Raw genomic sequence first — 18,937 nt, 5'->3', positions numbered from 1 at the left:
GTCATGAAGTCTGTTATCTCTAGAACTGACCTCCCAGAGCCTTGGATTTTCATCTCTTCAGTAGGTAGGCACCTCTGGGCCTGCAAATCTAAAACAACCCATTTTTACCCATTCTCCTCTGACAGAACCATCATCCTGACTCCTTGATTTCTGATCTTAGTGTAGCTTCTCAGGCACCAAGACGTAATTGGAATTCTCTTGTTTCTAATTGCCGATGCCTTTCCTTTATGATCACCTCTCTCCTGTTTGTGCTTTCTTCTTGCCTGGACTCATTACATTTTTCAGTTTATTTATTGTTTATTAGCTTGCCTGGTGGCTCAGATGGTAAAGAATCTACCTGTAATGCAAGAGACCTGGGTTGGATCCCTGGGTCAGGAAGATCTCCTGGAGAAGGGAATGGCTACCCACTCCAGTATTCTTGCCTGAAGATTCCATGGACAGAGGAGCCTGTGGGCTACAGTCCATGGTGTCTCAGATTCGGATACGACTGAGAGACTTTCACTTCACTTCGTTGTTTATTTCCCATACTGGAATGTAAGCCCCATGAGGGCAGGGATTTGTGCCTCTTTGTTCAGTTATCCAGCAGATAAATCAGTATCTTGATGCTTAAAAGCCACCCAAGATTTGACTTCGTCCTCTGTATCCTTGCCAGAGAAATCTTGCCAAAAAGCCAAATGTCATTCCTCAGTTCAAAAATACATCTTTTGTCATTCCCTACTCTCCTCTGAATAACATTTGAACTGTTCTGGCCTGGCTGGTTAAATACCTGGCTGGTTAAATTCTGCTCTCTGAACCATGTCTCCTTCACCTGTGCTGTTCTTCATTCCACACTAGCAGCCTCTGACTGGCATCTCTGGGGAGCACGTTCAGGATAAGCATGGCCCATCTTCTTGGCGTATTAGTTTTGTTGGAAAATATTGAGAAGAAGAATGTTATTTTTATGTTAAAGCAAGCACAGATATTTAATAGTATAGAACATAAATTTTATAGTATTTTTAAAATACACAATAGAATTCAAAGAAATATTGGGCTTTGGATTGTGCTCCCCAGCCCCTAGGGATATACATTCACAAGAACTTTGGAGAACATTTCTGTTCTATTTCTCACCTTTTTAAATAATTATCTCCTCGATGTGGGATCTCATCACATTTTCCCCCCTACCTTTGGTGGCTCAGATGGTAAAGAATCTGCCTGCAGTGCAGGAGACCCGGGTTCAATCCCTGGGTTGGGAAGTTCCCCTGTAGAAGGAAGTGGCTAGCCACTCCAGTATTCTTGCTGGAGAATTCGGTGGACAGAGGAGCCTGGTCCATGAGGTCACAAACAGTTGGAAACGACCGAGCCGATTTTCACTCACCTCTTTTTGTTATCCAACTCAGAGTATTTCCTACATGAAGTATTCTCTGATCACATGCTGGAAATTCTTTTCTTCTCTGAATCCTTGTTTAATTGACATCACTTTATCATATACTCCTTGTATTGTGTATATATTTTGTGGCTGCTTTGTATTATGCATATGTCTTCACTTCTCATATAATTTTAAGACTCTTCAGGATAGGAGTTATTTTTTAGGTGGTTCCCCCTCTTTTTAACTTTCTATTTTGTATTGGGGTATAACTGATTAACAATGTTGTGGTAGTTTCTGGTGAACAGCAAAGGGACTCAACCATGCATATTTAGGTAACCATTCTCCCCCAAACTCCCCTCACGTCCAGTCTGCCACATAACATTGAGCAGAGTTCCTTGTTCCCTATACAGTAGGTCCTTGTTGGCTATCCACTTAAAATACAGCAGTGTGTGCATGTCCATCCCAAACTTGCTAACATCCCTTCCCCCCATTCATCCCCTCCAGAGGCCATAAGTTTGTTCTCTGAGAGTCTCTGTTTTGCAACTAAGGAGTTATTTTTGTATTACTTTTTATCTAGTGTAAGATCTGACATAATGCTTTTTCTGCCATACATCAACATGAATCGGCCACAGGTATACATATGTCATCTCCCTCATGAACTTCCCTCCCGTTTGCTACCCCATCCCAGCCCCCTAGGTTGTCACAGAGCTCTGGGTTGAGCCCCCCGTGTCACACAGGAAATTCCCACCGGCTGTCTGGCGTACAGAGAACAGACCTGTGCACACAGTGGGGAAGGGCAGGGTGGGTCAAATTGGGAGAGTACTATGCAAACATATACAGAGCATTTTGGAGGTGATAAATTATTGAATGAATGAATGTATCATCTTCCTTTGAATTTTAATACATTCTTGGATCACAGGTTAGAAATTTAAAACATATTTATCTTGTCACTTTGTTTCCTGTTGTGAGTTTTTGCATATTTGGAATGGTACTGCTTTTATTATTGATGTCCAGCTTCATGAATGCAGTTAGATGTTGAAATTGTAAACCAAAAGTTTTAACTTATTTCTAATTTTTGGTTCCTAGCTATTGTTGAATGTAATGCCTAGTGTTATTAATAAGAGTACCTAGTAAATACTTCCCCAGTAAATTGAAGATTGCATAGCATTCTTCATCCAAGTATTGTAAGAAGGAATTGACTAGACGTGTGTGTTATAACCATAAATATATCTGTTCTTAAGTAAATTATTTTTTAAAGTTTGCTATATCCCGTAATACAATAAGAGAGTTCTTTGTGAATAAATGCCAAAATCAAAATAAGCCTGTGTGACCACTACTAAGCCTTGAGTGATACTTTTTTGAAGTGTATAATTATAAAACAGTTTTGTGTGTATTGTATAAGTATATTCTCTCCTCTAAAAGCTTCTCTTATCTTCTGACTCCATTAAGCTCATTTTACCATGCCAATCAAACATAGTTGTTGTTTGTCTAAGAATGCAGAGATGATACATTCCCTGTTTTAATTAGTGGTGGTAGATCTAATCCAATTATTTGAGAAAAAAATTTCTTTCTTTTGGAGGGAAATGGATTGTCCTGACATAAATCACTAATTAGCAAAAGTAAGATTCCATAAGGTTGAGAAGAGTTTAAAAATGAACCTTGAGAAATTAAAATTAAATTATTCTGCAGAATTCTTATGCATGCTAAGGAATAATTAGGATACTCTTTTTTTTTTTTCTTTAAGAACTCTCAGATTTCTTATTTCAGGCTTGGTTACATTTACCTCTATTTGTAAAGACTGCTCTCTGGTTCTTCTCTTCCTGTCTGGCATCTAGCTTTTTTCTCCTCTGTTTACATTTCATGGTGTGTGGTCCTCTGCTGCCTCCAGCCTCATTCACGTTTTAGCTATATCTGTGGCATTATTTTCTCTAAGTCATTTTCACTGTGTTCTATCAAAAAATCAGACAAAAAGAATTTATGTATCCATTAACAAAGCTGGTTTCTTTTATTGTGACTGGTTTCTTTTATTGTAAATCTTTTTTCAAATAAAGGGCTTCTCTCATCTGGAACTCTGATATTTGTGTTGCCATACTAATTTATTTTTTAGATTGTTTTTTACTGTGTGTTACCACATATTTTGTAAAAGGGTATTTGCCTTCATTGAGAATTAAAAGTAAATTTATTTTTAAAGTTTTTTTTTTTAAACCAAGGAACTGCTTTTTAATGTAAAAAATTAGTTCAAGCCAACAAGCATATGATTGATAACTGTCATCAGTTCTCATTCATGCCTTCAACACTTTTATTATGTGCCAGGTACTATTGAAGGAATCAAAATAGAAATTCAGGTTTGTTAGTTTCCTTTAGTTGGAAGAAACAAAGGTTCTCTCAAGGCACCATCTTTGAAAAAAAAAAAAAGGAAGATTGATTGTTGTGCTCTGTGTGGTATAGAAATGGAGTGCCAGAAAATCTGAAGCCACTTAGTGGCTGGCTGTTCCCTCTCGGTACTTCTCTCTGAGTGCCTGTTCTGGTATCCTTTTGCTAACTAAAGACATTCCATTCCCTCTTCTGCAGTTTAAATGCTGCAGAGAGCCTGATGATGTTTTAAAATCAACTTCATTGAGCTATAATTTACATACAATAAGATACACCTATTTTAAGTTTGATGAGGTGTGACAAGATATGTACCTGTAAAACTAGCACCACAGTCAAAAGAGAGAACTCTTTCTTCACTCCAAAAAGCTCCGTTGTGCTCCTTTGCATTTAACCCCTGCTTCCTAACCCCCAACTAACCCCAGCTCCAAGGAAGTCATCGATCTGCTTTCTGTTCCTATAGATAAGATTTGCCTTTTCTAGAATTTCAGATAGAGTCACTAAATGTATATTCCTTAGCATCAGGCTACTTTTTAAAAAAATATATTTTTATTTTTGGTTGTGTTCTGTCTTCGTTGCTGTGCACGAGCTTTCTCTAGTTGTGGCAAGCAGGGGCTACTGTCTGTTGCAGTGTATGGGCTTCTCATTGCAGTGGCTTCTCTTATTGCAGGGCGCGGGCTTTCGGGCGAGCAGGCTCAGTAGTTGTGGCTCATGGGCCCTAGAGCTCAGGCTCAGTAGTTGTGGCTCATGGGCTTAGTTACTCCTCTGCAAGTGGAATCCTCCCGGACCAGGGGTCAAACCTGTGTCCCCTGCTGGCAGATTCTTATCCACTGTACCATCAGGGTAGTCCCAGGCTACTTTTGTTTTTAAAAAATTGCTAATATTTCTTGTATTAAGATTGTTCCTTTTTGTTGCTCAGTGTCACAAATTATGTATCCATTCACTAGTTGATGGATAATTAGGTTGTTTTCAGTTTGGAGATATGAGTAAAATTCTGTGACTACTTATGTACAAGTCTTTTTGTTGATACTTGCTTTCATTTCTCTTGGGTAGATGCCTAGGAACTGAATTGCTGGGTTGTATGGTAGGTTTTTAGGTTTAAAAAAAAAATTGACAATTTCTTATAAAGTGCTTCTGCCATTTTATATTCCTGCCACTAATATCTGACAGTTCCAAGTGTACCATATCCTTGCCAAATTCTCAGTCTTTCTCATTTTAAATCATTCTGTTACATGTAGTATGTCAGTGGGCTTCCCAGGAGGCACTAGTGGTAAAGAATCTGTCTGCAAGTGCAGGAAATGCAGGTTCAATCCCTGGATCAGGAAGATCCCCTGGAGTAAGAAATGGCACTCCATTCCAGTGTTCTTACCTGGAAAATTCCATGGGCAGAGGAGCCTGGCAGGCTACAGTCCATAAGATCACAGACAGTCAGACATGACTGGCTAAGTAGCAGCAGTATGTCATTGTTTTCATTTCTATTTTCCTGAGATCTAATGATATTTAGCATCTTTTCATAAGTTTATTCTATTAGTCTACTGGGGCTGTCATAAAAAAATACCACAGATTGAATGACTTAAAAGTCCTATCTCAAAATACAACATCAGACCAGGGGATCAAGATTGTGGAGGAGTAGTAGGGGAGCTCACCTACTCTCACAAAAATACTAACACATCAGTAAGTGGAATGATTTACTCAGAACATCTAGTGAATGCCAGCAGAAGACCTCAGACATCCAAAAGGACAAGAAAACCTCCACGTGACCAGGTAGGACAAAGGAAAAAGAGAAGGAAAGGAATCAGGACAGGCTTGCACCCCCAGGAGGGAGCTATGAATGAGGAAAGATTCCCATACCCTGGGGAGAGCCTTCACCAGGGGATCAGCCTGGGTGGAGAGGGACACTCAAGCCTAGGAGGAGAGCGCAGCAGCTGGTTTGCAGAAGGCAAAATGGAGAGTACCCTGCACAGAAGGTCAGCATCTCAGCCCTGTGTTCCGCAACCTAATATGCTCCTCTGTTGATACAGGAGAGGGCTGGGGGCTGAAGCCCAGGCTTCAGAGATCAGATCCGGGGAAAAGATCAGGGTAGGCTGTGTGGAGACAGCCTGAAGAGGGTGGACTGTGGTACCTGAGGGTGTGCTCAGTAGCAGCCAGCACCTGCCAGAGAGGCAAGGTGCCATTACTAGCATCACACAAAGGTGGGGGGGGCGGTTACCATGAGAGCTTTTCCCCCTGTAAGTGCTCCCAGGCAACAGGACACCACCTCACAGAAGCTCTGGGAGTGGGCGCAATTATCACGGCCATGGTAGGCTCCAGAGGCAGGCTTGGGCAACCACTATGAGATCTGCAGTCTGATGCCAGGCACTGCCCCTGCTGTCCCGGGAGTGTGCAAGGGCTGCTACGCCTGCACCCCCCATATCAAGGGGATAACATCCAGCTCATCCTGAGGAGAGAGACAGCAGACATCCAAACTAAAAGCAGCCCCTTGATTCCGGAAAAGATGGCCGAGCAGAAGGACTTGAGCTCACCTACTCTCATGAAAACACCTAAAGCACAACAAACTGTTGAGCAACCACTAACAAAGAAGACTGGAAACTACCAGAAAGGGTATTTTACATTCAGAGACACAGAAGAAGTGAAAAGAGACAATAAGAGATGCTTTAGTGACATCATGAGTGAGAGACCCACAAACTGCAAAATAGTTACATTGCAGAGGTTCTCCTGCCAGAGTGAAAGTCCTAAGCCCCATCTTGGCTCCTGAGGCTGAGGGTCTGGCATCAGAAGGGGGAACCCCCCCAGAGCACTTGGCTTTGAAGAACAGCAGGCTTGAGTGCAAGAGCTCCACAGGACTGGGTGAAACAGAGACTCCACTCTTGGAGGGCTCACACACACTGGGGTCCACACAAAGCAGAAGAGGTTGGGCTAGACCTCCCTGTGAGTCTTGGAGAGTCTCCTGGGGAGGTGAGGGTTGGCCACGGATCACGAGCTGGGGGCACGGACACTGGAGGCAGTGGTCTGAGAGAGTATTGATTGGTATGAGCTCTCACAGAGGTCACCATTGTGACATCAAGACTTGGCCCTATCCAAAAACCTACAGGCTCCAGTGCTGGAATGCCTCAGGCCAGACAGCCAGCAGGATAGGAACACATTGCTACCCATCAGCAGACAAATTATCTAAAGCTGTACTGAGCTGACAGCTCCCTCTAAACACAGTTTGACATGGCTTTGCTCACCAGAGAGACACACCCAACTCTTCCCACCAGTGGGCAAGCCCCAGAAGTAAGACGAGCTAAAATCCTGCAGCCAGCAGAATGGAGACCACAAACACAGAAAGTCAGACAAAAATGAGAGCAGAGAAATATGTTCCAGATGAAGGACCAAGATAAAAACCCACAAGACATCTAGATGGAGATAGGCAACCTACCTGAAAAAGAATTTAGTGTAATGATAGTGAAGATGATCCCAGAATTTGGAAAAAGAATGGAGGCACAGATTAAGAAGATACAAAAAGATATTTAATGAAGAGCAAGAAGATTTAAAGAACAGAGATGAAAAATAGAATAACTAGAATGAAAAATACAAGAGAAGGAATCAATAGCACAATAATTGAGGCGGAAAAATGAATTTAGTGAGCTGGAAGATGGAGTGTTGGAAATCACTCTTGTGGAACGGAGCAAAGGAAAAAAGAATGAAAGGAAGGACAGTCTCGGAGACCACTGGGCCAACATTAAAAGCATGAATATTTGCATCATAAGGGTCCCAGGAGGAGAAGAGAGAGGGGGCTTGAGGAAATATTTGAAGAGAAAATAGCTGAAAACTTCCCTAACATGGGAAGGAAACAGCCACTCAAATCCAAGAAGCACAGAGAGTCCCAGCTTATACCAAGGAGGAACATGCCAAGACACCTATTAATCAAACTGATGTAAATTAAAACAAAGTGAAAATATTAGAAGAAACAAGGGAAAAGCAACAAGGGAATCCTCATAAGGTTGTCAGCTGATTTTTCAGCAGAAACTCTGCAGGCCAGAAGGGAATGCCATGGTATATTCAAATTGATGAAAGGGGAAAACCTACAACCAAGAATATTCTACCCAGCAAGGCTGTCATTCAGATTTGACAAAGAGATCAAAAGTTTTACAGACAAGCAAAATTTAAGAGAAGTCAGTACCACCAAACCAGCTTTACAACAAATGCCAAAGGAACTTCTCTAGGAGAAAAATAGAAGGCAACAACTAGAAACAGAATTATGAATGGGAGAGCTCACCAGTAAAGGTAAACTACAGTAAAGATAGGAAATCATCCACACACAAATATGATACCATAACCAGCAATTGTGAGGACAGTACAAATGGAGGATATTGGAAATGCATTTTGAAATTAAAAGACTAGGAACATAAAACAATCTTATATATGTATAGACTGCTATATCAAAATCTCATGGGAATCAAAAACTGAAAATTTACAAGAGATATACAAAAAAGAAAAAGGAATCCAAACACAACACTGAAGTTAGTCATCAGATCACAAGAGAACAAAAGAGGAAGGAAAGAAAAAAGACCAGCAGAAACTCATCTAAAACAATTAACAAAATGGCAATAAGAACCTATTAATACATGTTGATAATTACCTTAAATGTAAATGAATTAAATGCTCCAACCAAAAGACAGCCTGAATCAATACAAGAATAAGACCCTTATATATGCTATCTATAAGAGATCTGCTTCAGATCTAGGGACACATACAGACTGAAAGAAGATATATAGATGGCCCCAAGTGATTCTCACAGACCTGAGAATCACCTGTGCCAGCCACATTTCTCCCAAGAAGATACACAGATTGTGAAAAAGCACAGGAAAAGATGCTTAACATCACTAATTATCAGAGAAATGCAAATCCAAACTACAAATGAGATATCACCTCACACCAGTCACAATGGCCATCATCAAAAAGTCTACAAATAAAAATACTGAAGAGGGTGTGGAGAAAAGAGAATTCGCCTACACTGTTGGTAGGACTGTAAATTGGTACAACCACTGTGGAGAACAGTACGGGAGGTTCCTTAAAAAAACAACTAGTAACAGAACTACTGTATGATACAACAGTCCCACCCCTGGGCATATATCTGAATAAAATCATAATTTGAAATGATACATGTACCCCAGTGTTCACTGCAGCACTATTTACAATAGCCAAGATGTGGAAGCAACCTAAATGTCGATTGACAGATGAATGGATAAAGAAGATGTGGTATATATTTACAATGGAATATTACTCAGTCATAAAAAAGAATAAAATAATGCTGTTTGAAACAACATGCTCGGACCTAAAGATTTACATATTTTCGTATGTTGAATCAAAATTTTTTTAAAAGACACAAATGAACTTATTACTAAACAGAAACAGACTTACAGATTTTGAAAACAAAGTTGGGGTTACCAAAGGTAAAACCTGGGGGTTGGAAAGTAAATCAGCAGCTTAGAATTAACATACACGTGCTACTATATATAATAAGGACCTACTGTGTAACACAGAGGACCATACTCAAATTCTGTGATAACCTGTGTGAGAAAAGAACCTAAAAAACGGTGTATGTCCATGTAGCGCTGAATCACTCATCTGTTCACCTGAAACTGAACAGCATTATAAATCACTCGTACTCCAATTAAAACAAAAGCCAGTACATTGAGGATTAGAGCTTTAATATATGAATTTTGGCTGGGCAGATTTCAATCCATAACACTGTTGACTATTTCTATGTCTCTTGTGGAGTTTCTGTTTGTTTTGTGTTTAAACTTTTACCCATTTTGTGTGTCTTAATAGTAAGTTGTAAGAGTTCTTTTCATATTCCTTTAAGTCCTGTAACATGTAATGTAAATATTTCCTCCATTTAATTTTTAATGGTATTTTTTTTAAGAGCAAAAACAAAATTTTTGGTAGGTTCTGTATTTCTGTTTTTTCTTTTATAGTTTGTGGGTTTTGCTTTCTGTTGAAGAAATGTTTGCCTGTGCCAAGGTTGTAAAAATATTCTCCATTTTTTCTTCTAGAGGTTTTATAACTTCAGCATTTGCCTGTGTATTTTGAGTTAATTTTAATGATAGCATGCATTAAGGGTCAAGGTTCATTTTTTTAGAGTGTGGATATCCAGTTATTCTAACACTATTGAAAGATAATCTTTTTCCCTATTCAGTTATCTTGGCACTTTCATTTAAAATTAATTGAGCAATATATTTGGGTCTATTTCTAGACTCTGTTCTGTTCCTTTGATCTATGCCAGTATTACACTGTCTGGTTACTGGAGTTCTCTTTATATGAAAGTTTTTAATTCTGAATTATTTTTACTAAGTAGAATTACTTATAATAGTTACTTCAGTTACTCTATTTCTTTTTGAATCAGTTTTGAAAAGTGGTGTATTTTTAAGGAATTTTAATGTCTCATTTAAATTGGATTTATTGGCCAAAAAAAAGTTGTTTTCAGTGTTATCTCATATGTTTATGAGAGATCTGTAGTGATCTTTCATTTACCATTTGTGTGACCTTGGGCAAATTACTTAACTTCTTTGTGCCTTAGTTTCCTCATTTATAAAATGAGATTTTAATAGTATCTTCCTCATACTGTGGTTTTAAGAATTAGCTGACATAGTGTATATGTATACAATGTACAGAATAGTAACAGGCAGAGTTAGCACTGAATAAATGTTAGCTGTCAAAAATTGAAAATAGTGTAGAGACTGGATGACTCCTTGTTGATGAGCTTGTGGAGGAGTCTTATGAGTCAGATAGAGCTGCAAGATCCTTTTTAATCTTGTGGATTTTCTGACTGTAGGAAGTAGTTAAATTCCAGTGTTATTTCAATGGATATTGAGTTCTCAGCAAGAAAGGATTTCCTTTTACAGGTATTGGCTGCCCAACAGTAAGGAAATATAGCAACTTGGGGAATGATGGGCTTTGATTTTCTTTCCTTTTTTTGACCTTGCCGCGAGGCTTGGGGGACCTTTAGTGCTCCAGCCAGGGGTTAAACCTGCACCCTCAGCGTGAAAGCTCAAAGCCTTAACCCTGAACTCCCAGGGGATTCCTGGGCTTTGATTTTTAATCCTTGCCTTTCTTGCACAGGAGCTTCCCTGGTGCTCAGCTGGTAAAGAACCTGCCTGCAACACAGGAGACCCTGGTTTGCTTCCTGGGTCAGGAAGGTCCACTGGAGAAGGGATAGGCTACCCCCTCCAGGATACTTGGGCTTCCCTGGTGGTTCAGCTGGTAAAGAATCTGCCTGCAGTGCGGGAGACCTGGGTTCAGTCCCTGGGTTGGGAATATCCCCTGGAGAAGGGAAAGGCTACCCACTCCAGTATTCTGGCCTGGAGAATTCCCTGGACTGTGTAGTTCATGGAGTCGCAAAGAGTCAGACATGACTGAGTGACTTTCACTTTCACTTTTTCTTGCACAGCACTGCACATTTGTTGAATATAACTGATGTTTGTTACTTGGATCTTATTTGAATTGCTTGTATTGAAGTATTCTACAAGATGCTTTCAAGGGAAGAATTTCTTGGCTCATATTTCTCTGCTCCATGAAGGGTGATATATATGGCATTCATATTACGTACACTTTATGCCTTGCAGATTATTTTCTAAACCTTTGATAAAGAGAGCTAGCCATGTTATTAGTTGTTTAGAATTTCACTGTGTTGGAAGATTATCTTTTGAGTGAGAAAAGGAAAAAATATTCAGTTAGAATCCGTGTCAGGTTTTTTTCTGCAAAGGGTCAAATAAAGTTTTAGGCTTTGTGGACCATACATTCTCTGTTGTAACTATTTAACTCTGCTGTTGTGGTGCAGTAGCAGCCATAGACAATAAATATGTAAATAAATATATATGACCACATTTCAATAAAACTTTTATTACAAATACAGGTGGTAATGGACCATATTTGGCCTGCAGGCCATAATTTGCCAACCCTTGATCTGTGTAAGACTAACAAGAATTGCATAGCCAGAGATTTGTCTGTATGTGCCCTTATAACAGTATTTAATGGACTAAAATTTGTCCTCTGTAACTCTTTTGTGGTGACGATTTATCCAAGTATTCATATTGGCAAACTGTCTGGGAAATATATACCTATGTGGCTCCTATATTAGAGTGAGGGTAGACATCCATTAAGAAACACTAAGATTCAGGCTTCTGGTTCAAGATGGCAGAGTAGAAAAATGTGCACTCATCTCGTCCTGCAAGAGCCCCAGAATTACAACTAGCTGTTGAACGACCATAGACAGGAGGATGCTGGAACCACCAAAAACCGATACCCCATGTCAAAAGACAAAGAAGAAGCCGCAGCGAGTGATAGGGAGGGCACAATCACAATAAAATCAAATCCCATACCTGCCAGGTGGGTGATCCACAAACTGGAGAACAATAATACCAAAGAAGTTCTCCCACTGTTGTGAAGGTTCTGAGCCCCACATCAGGCTTCCCAGCCTGAGGACCTGACAAAGGGACTGGGAATCCCCAGGGAATCTGGCCTTGAAGGTCAGCGGGATTTAATTATGGGATTTCCACAGAACTGGGAGAAACAGACTCCAGCCTTGGAAGGCATGAACAAAACCTTGCATGCACCAAGAGCCAGAGGAGAGGAGCAGTGACCCTCAGGAGACTGAACCAAAACTACCCGCTTAGTGTTGGAGGGCCTCCTGCAGAGGCCTGGGTCAGGAGGGTCTCACCCCAGGGACAGGGGCACTGGCGGCAGCAGGCCAGGAAGGCCCCCCTTGGTGTAAACCCTCTTGGACTTCTCCATTAACCCTACCGTTCAGCCCGTAGACCCCAGGGCTGAGTTGCCTCAGGCCAGACAACTAACAGGGAGGGAGTGCAACCCTACCCATCAGCAGATAATTGGATTAAAGCTTTACTGAGCGAGGTCCTGCTCAGCAGAGCAAGACCCAGTTTTTCCCACTGCCAGTCCTTCCCATCAGGAAGCTTACACAAGTCTCAGCCTCATCCATCAGAGGGCAGACAGAAGAAGCAAGAAGCACAATCCCACAGTAGCTAAAACAAAAACCATATTACAGAAAGTCAATCACTATGAAAAAGCAGAAAGTTATGTCCCAGGTGAAGGGCCAGGATAAAACCCCAGAAAAGCAACTAAATGAAGTGGAGATAGGCAACCTCCCAGAGAAAGAATTCAGAATAATGATAGTGAAGATGATCCAGGATCTCGGGAAAACAATGAAGAACATGCAAGAAATGTTAGACCTATAACAACTAAAAAACAAATAGAGATAAATAATACAATAGAAGGAATCAACAGGGAAGTAACTGAGGCAGAAGAATGGATGAATGACCTAGAGGACAGAATGATGGAAATCACTGCCACAGAACAGAATATAAAAAAAAAAAAGAATGAAAAGAAATGAAGACAGTCTAAGAGACCTCTGGGGACAACCTTAAACACACCAACATTCATATTTTAAGGGTCCCAGAAGTAGAAGAGAGAAAAAGTTCCTGAGAAAATATTTGAAGAGATAATAGCTGAAAAATTCTGTAACGTGGGAAAGGAAATATTCAACCAAGTCCAGGAAGCACAGAGAGTCCCAAGCAGGATAAACCCAAGGAGGAACACACCAAGACACATAGTAATCAGACTGACAAAAATAAAAGACAAAGATAAAATGTTAAAAGCAACAAGGGAAAAACGACAAATAATTTACACGGGAACTCTCATCAGGCTATCAGCTGATTTCTCAATAGAAATGCTAAAAGCCAGAAAGGAATAGCATGATATATTTAAAGTGATGAAAGGGAAGAACCTACAACCAAGAATACTCTACCTACCAAGACTCATTCAGTTTTGATGGAGAACTCAAAAGCTTTCCAGACAAGCAAAAATTAAGAGAATTTATCCCCACCAAACCAGTTTTACAATAGTTGCTAAAGGAACTTCTCTAGGCAGGAAACACAAGAGAAGGAAAAGACCTACAGCAAATAAACCCAAAACAATTAGGAATATTGTAACAGGATCATACATATCGATAATTACCTTAAATGTAAATGGATTGAATGCACCAACTAAAAGACAGACTGGCTGGGTGGATGAAAACATGTGCATGTATGCATTTCCACTTACCACATTGTTCTGCTTGACTTCCCAAATGTATGTAATTATTTTATATTGTTAAGCTAATCATGTTCCTATTATGGCTTGCAGTTGTAATTACCTTTTATTTTTTTGTCTGGCTATTGATTGTGAAAACTGATAAACATCTTTACTGTTGTGATTATGTAGCTATTACTTAATACCATTGTATCATGATTGGTCAACAGAAAAATAATAGAACCTATATCACCAAAACTAGGATTCAATAGAAAAACCTGTAATCACTTTTTAAAATCAGAATTATCCATTTTTTGAAAAATACAAATGCCCAGGTATTGCTTTTTTTATCTCCAGAGCTCCAGATATGTTTCTAATAAGCAGTCATGTTTAAAAGCAACTGGACTATGTGATGATCTTTTACTTTTATCTAGTTTGTTCACTTTTTCTGTTTCATATTCAGTGTTCCCATTTCATTTAGTTTGTTTTCCAATTTCTTCATCTCCTCTTTTTTTTGAAGTTCTTTCTCAAGCATGGTAGGAAAGCTTTTGTATACATATATATAAATAATATGTATAATATATATATTTTAGAATTACAAATTTTTGCTGAACTGAAAAATTTATGCCATTTTGATTCCACTTGTTTGACTTAGTATGACTAGAATGCTAGATTTCTAATTTTAAAAAATAGATATGCAACAAGCAACAAAGGTTTATTGTATAGCACAGGTAACTATAGTCAATATCTTGTAATAACCTACAATGGAAAATAATTTCAAAAATAATATACGTGTATATGTATAGCTGAATAGCCTTGCTGTGCACTTGAAACATGTTAGTCAACTATACTTTCATAAAATATATATATTAAGATTTACACTAAGATTCAAGACAGTCTAACAAGTTGTCATTTCTGTTCACTAATTTATTCAGCAAATCTTTATAGAACACCTACTGTTTACTTAACACTGTTCCAGGCTCTGAATATACTTTGTTGAACAAGATCTTTGTTAGGCCATCATGAAATACATACTCAAGCTGGTACACTAAAATTGGTCAGGTAAGTTCATGCATCATGTTATATATTTTCATAAGCCACGTTGTGTCAAGCACTATGTTACCACCTGTTTTTAGAAAATTACTGTCTATAACACTTTCCTTGTATGAGAATGATTACAGATTACAATGAAAATTCCTTCATTTTTATTTAAGAAAAGAAAAGAAAGGGAACAAAAAATTAATAAAGAAATGAAAGAAAAAGCAGCAAAGGAACTGGAGAAAGAACATTTACAAGAAAAAGCAAAGGAAAAATATCAAGAATGGTTAAAGAAAAAAAATGCTGAAGAATGTGAAAAGAAGAAGAAAGAAAAGGTATTTTCACTAAGGTGCTCAGTTGGAATACATGACTTGGTGTTTATATGTGCCAACTATATTGTGTAAAGAATTTCTAATGGAAAATTGGCATTATCTTAATAATATAAATACATGTAGCTAGACTGAAAATTGTTAATAAGCCTATTGATACTCCTGCAGTCAGGTGCAAGCTTTTTACTGTTTATGATTTTAAATATTATTCAGTGTACTTTTATGGAAAGTTTTATTACATTATTGTAAATTACTGTTCTATTTTAAAACAACAAATTGCTTTTTTCTTCTTGGATTTTATATCATTGTTGAGAGGCAGCCACTTTCATATCACATCCCTGATCATGTTAAATTTTGCTCTCTATAGAAATATGATTCAGTGTTTCTGATCAGTAAGCCATTGGGATGGGGAGCTACTGGGGAGCAAGTCAGTAGACTCTGAATAGAACTTTTAGTTACAGAATATCCCTGGAGATTCTTTGGTCTTGTCATTTTAAGGAAAAAGAAAAACAACGGCAGGCTGAATTACAGGAGAAAAAGGAAATAGCAGAAAAAAAGTTTCAGGAATGGTTGGAAAATGCAAAAAATAAACCTCGTCCAGCTGCAAAGAGCTATGGTTATGCCAATGGAAAACTCACAGGTTGGTTTTTATGTTATGTGGCTTACATAAATATGGCTTGCAGGAGCGAATATTATACATTATGTTTCCTTTTGACAGAAATAGAAGTGTGTAAAAATCATTTTTCTTTCAAATTACTATTTTCTGGAAGATTATAACATATTGTGTTCCTGTGGAGATACTACAAATTTGTTGTCATTCTCTAAAATCAGATACATTTTAAAGGCAACAGTGGCAAAACTGCAAAGTAATGATTTCTAACGTTAAGAAATAAGTAAAATTTTTACATTCCTTGGATCTTAAAGCCTTAATCAGGATATATTTAAGGGGTCATTTTCTTTCCCTTTTCTAAGCCTCTCTGAGGCAGAGTTCCCAGTGTCTTTGGCTCATTATTTTTGCAGGGTGGAATACTAGATGGCACACCAGCCAGACACAGACCTGGTTGGCTTTTTTGGCTGGGTCTGATTATAAATGGCAATGTGTGTTTTCCTTTGTACTTCCACGTTGGAAGCTCATTCCTTGCTGACAGCTGCCTTCACTTGTTTAAGTGATTTATTATTAAAAATACTCCCATTCTGTTTTGTTCACACAATAGAACATATTCCAGACTTTGTTTTGACCATCGTGGTGAAGTGTGTGTTGACATATGTATGCAGTCAAAGTGGGTTGCCAGTGTCTGAATGACACATTCCTTCTGTCAGGATTTAGGCCTCTCCCACATGTCACAGAGGTCATCAATTACAGCTACTGAGCAGAGTCTGCTCCTTTATTTTGCTCTCTTGTTTGAAATAAGTAGTGGTTTCAACAAAACGATTGGATAGTAAAGTTAAAACCTAGATGGAATATATGTATTGGCTAGAACTTAATTGCTAAATAATGGATTATTTTACCAAATTTGTGTTTAAATAAGTATTATAATAAACATCATAGTCTGAAAATGCCCTATTGCTCTTAATTACAAAACTAGAGTGTATGAAATCTGCTTAATGAGTGACAATGATTTAGAATTTCAGTGGTTCTGAACCACAGTCTTGATTCACTTTAGCTACATATGCAACATACATTTTTTCCTGCAAGCTTTAGTGTCCATCTAGGGGAAACTAGTACATAATCAGAAGTTTCCCAGACTGAAATAAGAAAATGAAGATTTTGTTCAATTTAAGGGTTCTAAAATTAACTTCTTAGAAATTTTATATGAGTTTTTAGTTTTGAACATTAATGTTCTTTGAATTTTCAGAATTGTCATTTATATTTTAACTTATACTACAATATTAACTGTATTTGAAAAGTATTGTTTGAAAATATTTGAGTTCAAGTTTTAAATGAGTCAGGTTTGTCAGTGATATTTTTGCCCTTTTAACATTTTAACATTTTTCTATGAATTTTAAAATAGTTTCTTTGATCTCAAAAAGTTTTTCTTGTTTTATTCTGATTTTTAAATAATTTTAGGTTTTTACAGTGGGAATTCTTATCCAGAACCAGCCTTTTATAACCCAATTCCATGGAAACCAATTCCTATGCCTCCTTCTAAAGAAGTGAAGGATCTATCAGGAAAGAAGACTAAAAGGCCTGTGATAAGCCAGCCTCATAGGGCATCCTCTCTGGTAATGCATAAAGCTAGAAGCAATCTTTGCCTTGGAACTCTATGCAGAATACAAAGATAGTAGATGTGGGAAATTGCATGCTTTTACCTGGAGCCACTTAATTTTAACATCAGAAATTGTTGTTTTGTTGCTCTACTATTAGTAGCTCAGCATTTGATGTATTATTGTTAAGTTCACATTTTTGCATTTGTATATGGAGTCCTTAGAGTTAATTTAGGAAGATATTTTATTCATTTTTATTTTTATAAATGCTTCAAGGTTGATCTTGGAATATTGTTTTGCAAGATAAGTGACAGAATATCTAACAATTGTGTTTATATTTAGCTTATATTAAAACTACCCTCTAAATACCAATAAAACAATTTTTCATGTATTCTTTCATACACACATTATGTGTTTGTGTTGATGAACATAGTAAGAATAAGTCATTGCAACAAGCATTTCTAAACTGTATGCTCAAAACAATTCTTAGAAGAATCTAAAATGAGTTAGAATCCTGGAGCAATCAAAAACAGCCTTTGTTGATGACTTTTAGTATGTTTTTCCCTCTATAAATATTTGTAAATCACTAACTGGAATCATGTTTGGTAATGGAGAGTTGGGTTTTGAAAGGACATTTACAAACATTGTTTTGGGCTCTCAATCTTAATTGATTGTAGTAATCTTTGGACACTAATATATTTTGCTATACTTTGTACATATACTTACACATTATAATTAGGTTGTTAATTTTGAAATTAGGAATGTCTGCTTTATTTTTTAACGTAAAATGTTAAGTCATGTTTTATTAAAGTTGAAATAAAAAATCTTTATTAATAAATACTTGTTAAGGAAAGTAGATCAAAAGATTACTAAAATAACACTCAGTCCTTATTAAATTTTAAAAGTCTGTATCTTTTTTTAGGGGGCCATCAAGAAATGAAAATTTGTGGTGGCAATATAAAAGTTCAGTAAGTTCATTTAAAAGCGATTCTTATTTAGAATACATTCCATGTTTCTGTGAGGTTAGTCATCTACCAAGTTTTTGGTGATTAACCTGCAATGGTATTGGTCAATGCCAGGAAACAGCAATGGGATCTTTTGGAGGGTATTCGTATCATCAGAAATCTAGAAAAATGCACTTTTAAAAAAATTTCTTGTTCATGTACGTCTGTGAGCCCCATAAGGATTGAGCACTCAGCCTGAATGATCATTCAATTCAGCCATCTTCATTTGGTTTTGTTTTATTTTTTTCACTTCTAAGTGGAGAACAGTTTAGGAGGAAATCAGTCAAGTTTGTTGCGTCAAAATGTTGCTGAAATTTAGAGACCTGACCATCCTTCTCATAACCTCTTAGATACAGTGCAACTTCCAGGTGATCATTCTACTCAACTAAATTCACCTGTGTACTGAGGCTATAGAATTTGCCAGGGTAGCAATAAACTTGCATGTGAAAAATAGCATACATAGGCCAGTATTCCTGGGGGTTTTAGGTATAGTTGTTCTATCTAAAAAAAATCTTTATTTTCACACAGCAGATTAAGTCGTTTAGGCTCTTTTTAGATATAACATTAATCCTACTAAC

The 18,937-nt window shown here is 37.8% G+C and overlaps 1 protein-coding gene across 1 annotated transcript in view; it reads left to right on the top strand.

Moving 5' to 3' along the window:
• Positions 1-18,645, top strand: part of CCDC34 (coiled-coil domain containing 34) — a 43,042-nt gene extending 24,397 nt beyond the window's left edge. Inside the window, exons 4-6 of the mRNA XM_043908319.1 lie at positions 14,998-15,156; positions 15,649-15,790; positions 17,219-18,645. Coding sequence (XP_043764254.1) covers positions 14,998-15,156; positions 15,649-15,790; positions 17,219-17,433 — 516 coding nt within the window. The 3' untranslated portion in view covers positions 17,434-18,645. The remainder of the gene's footprint in view (positions 1-14,997; positions 15,157-15,648; positions 15,791-17,218) is intronic.
• The last annotated feature ends 292 nt before the right edge of the window (positions 18,646-18,937 follow it).

Source organism: Cervus elaphus, chromosome 1 (genome assembly GCF_910594005.1).
Source record: "Cervus elaphus chromosome 1, mCerEla1.1, whole genome shotgun sequence".
Classification (NCBI taxonomy): Eukaryota; Metazoa; Chordata; class Mammalia; order Artiodactyla; family Cervidae; genus Cervus; species Cervus elaphus.
The sequence above is the reverse complement of the archived record's forward strand: the minus strand, read 5'-3'. Positions and strand labels throughout refer to the sequence as shown.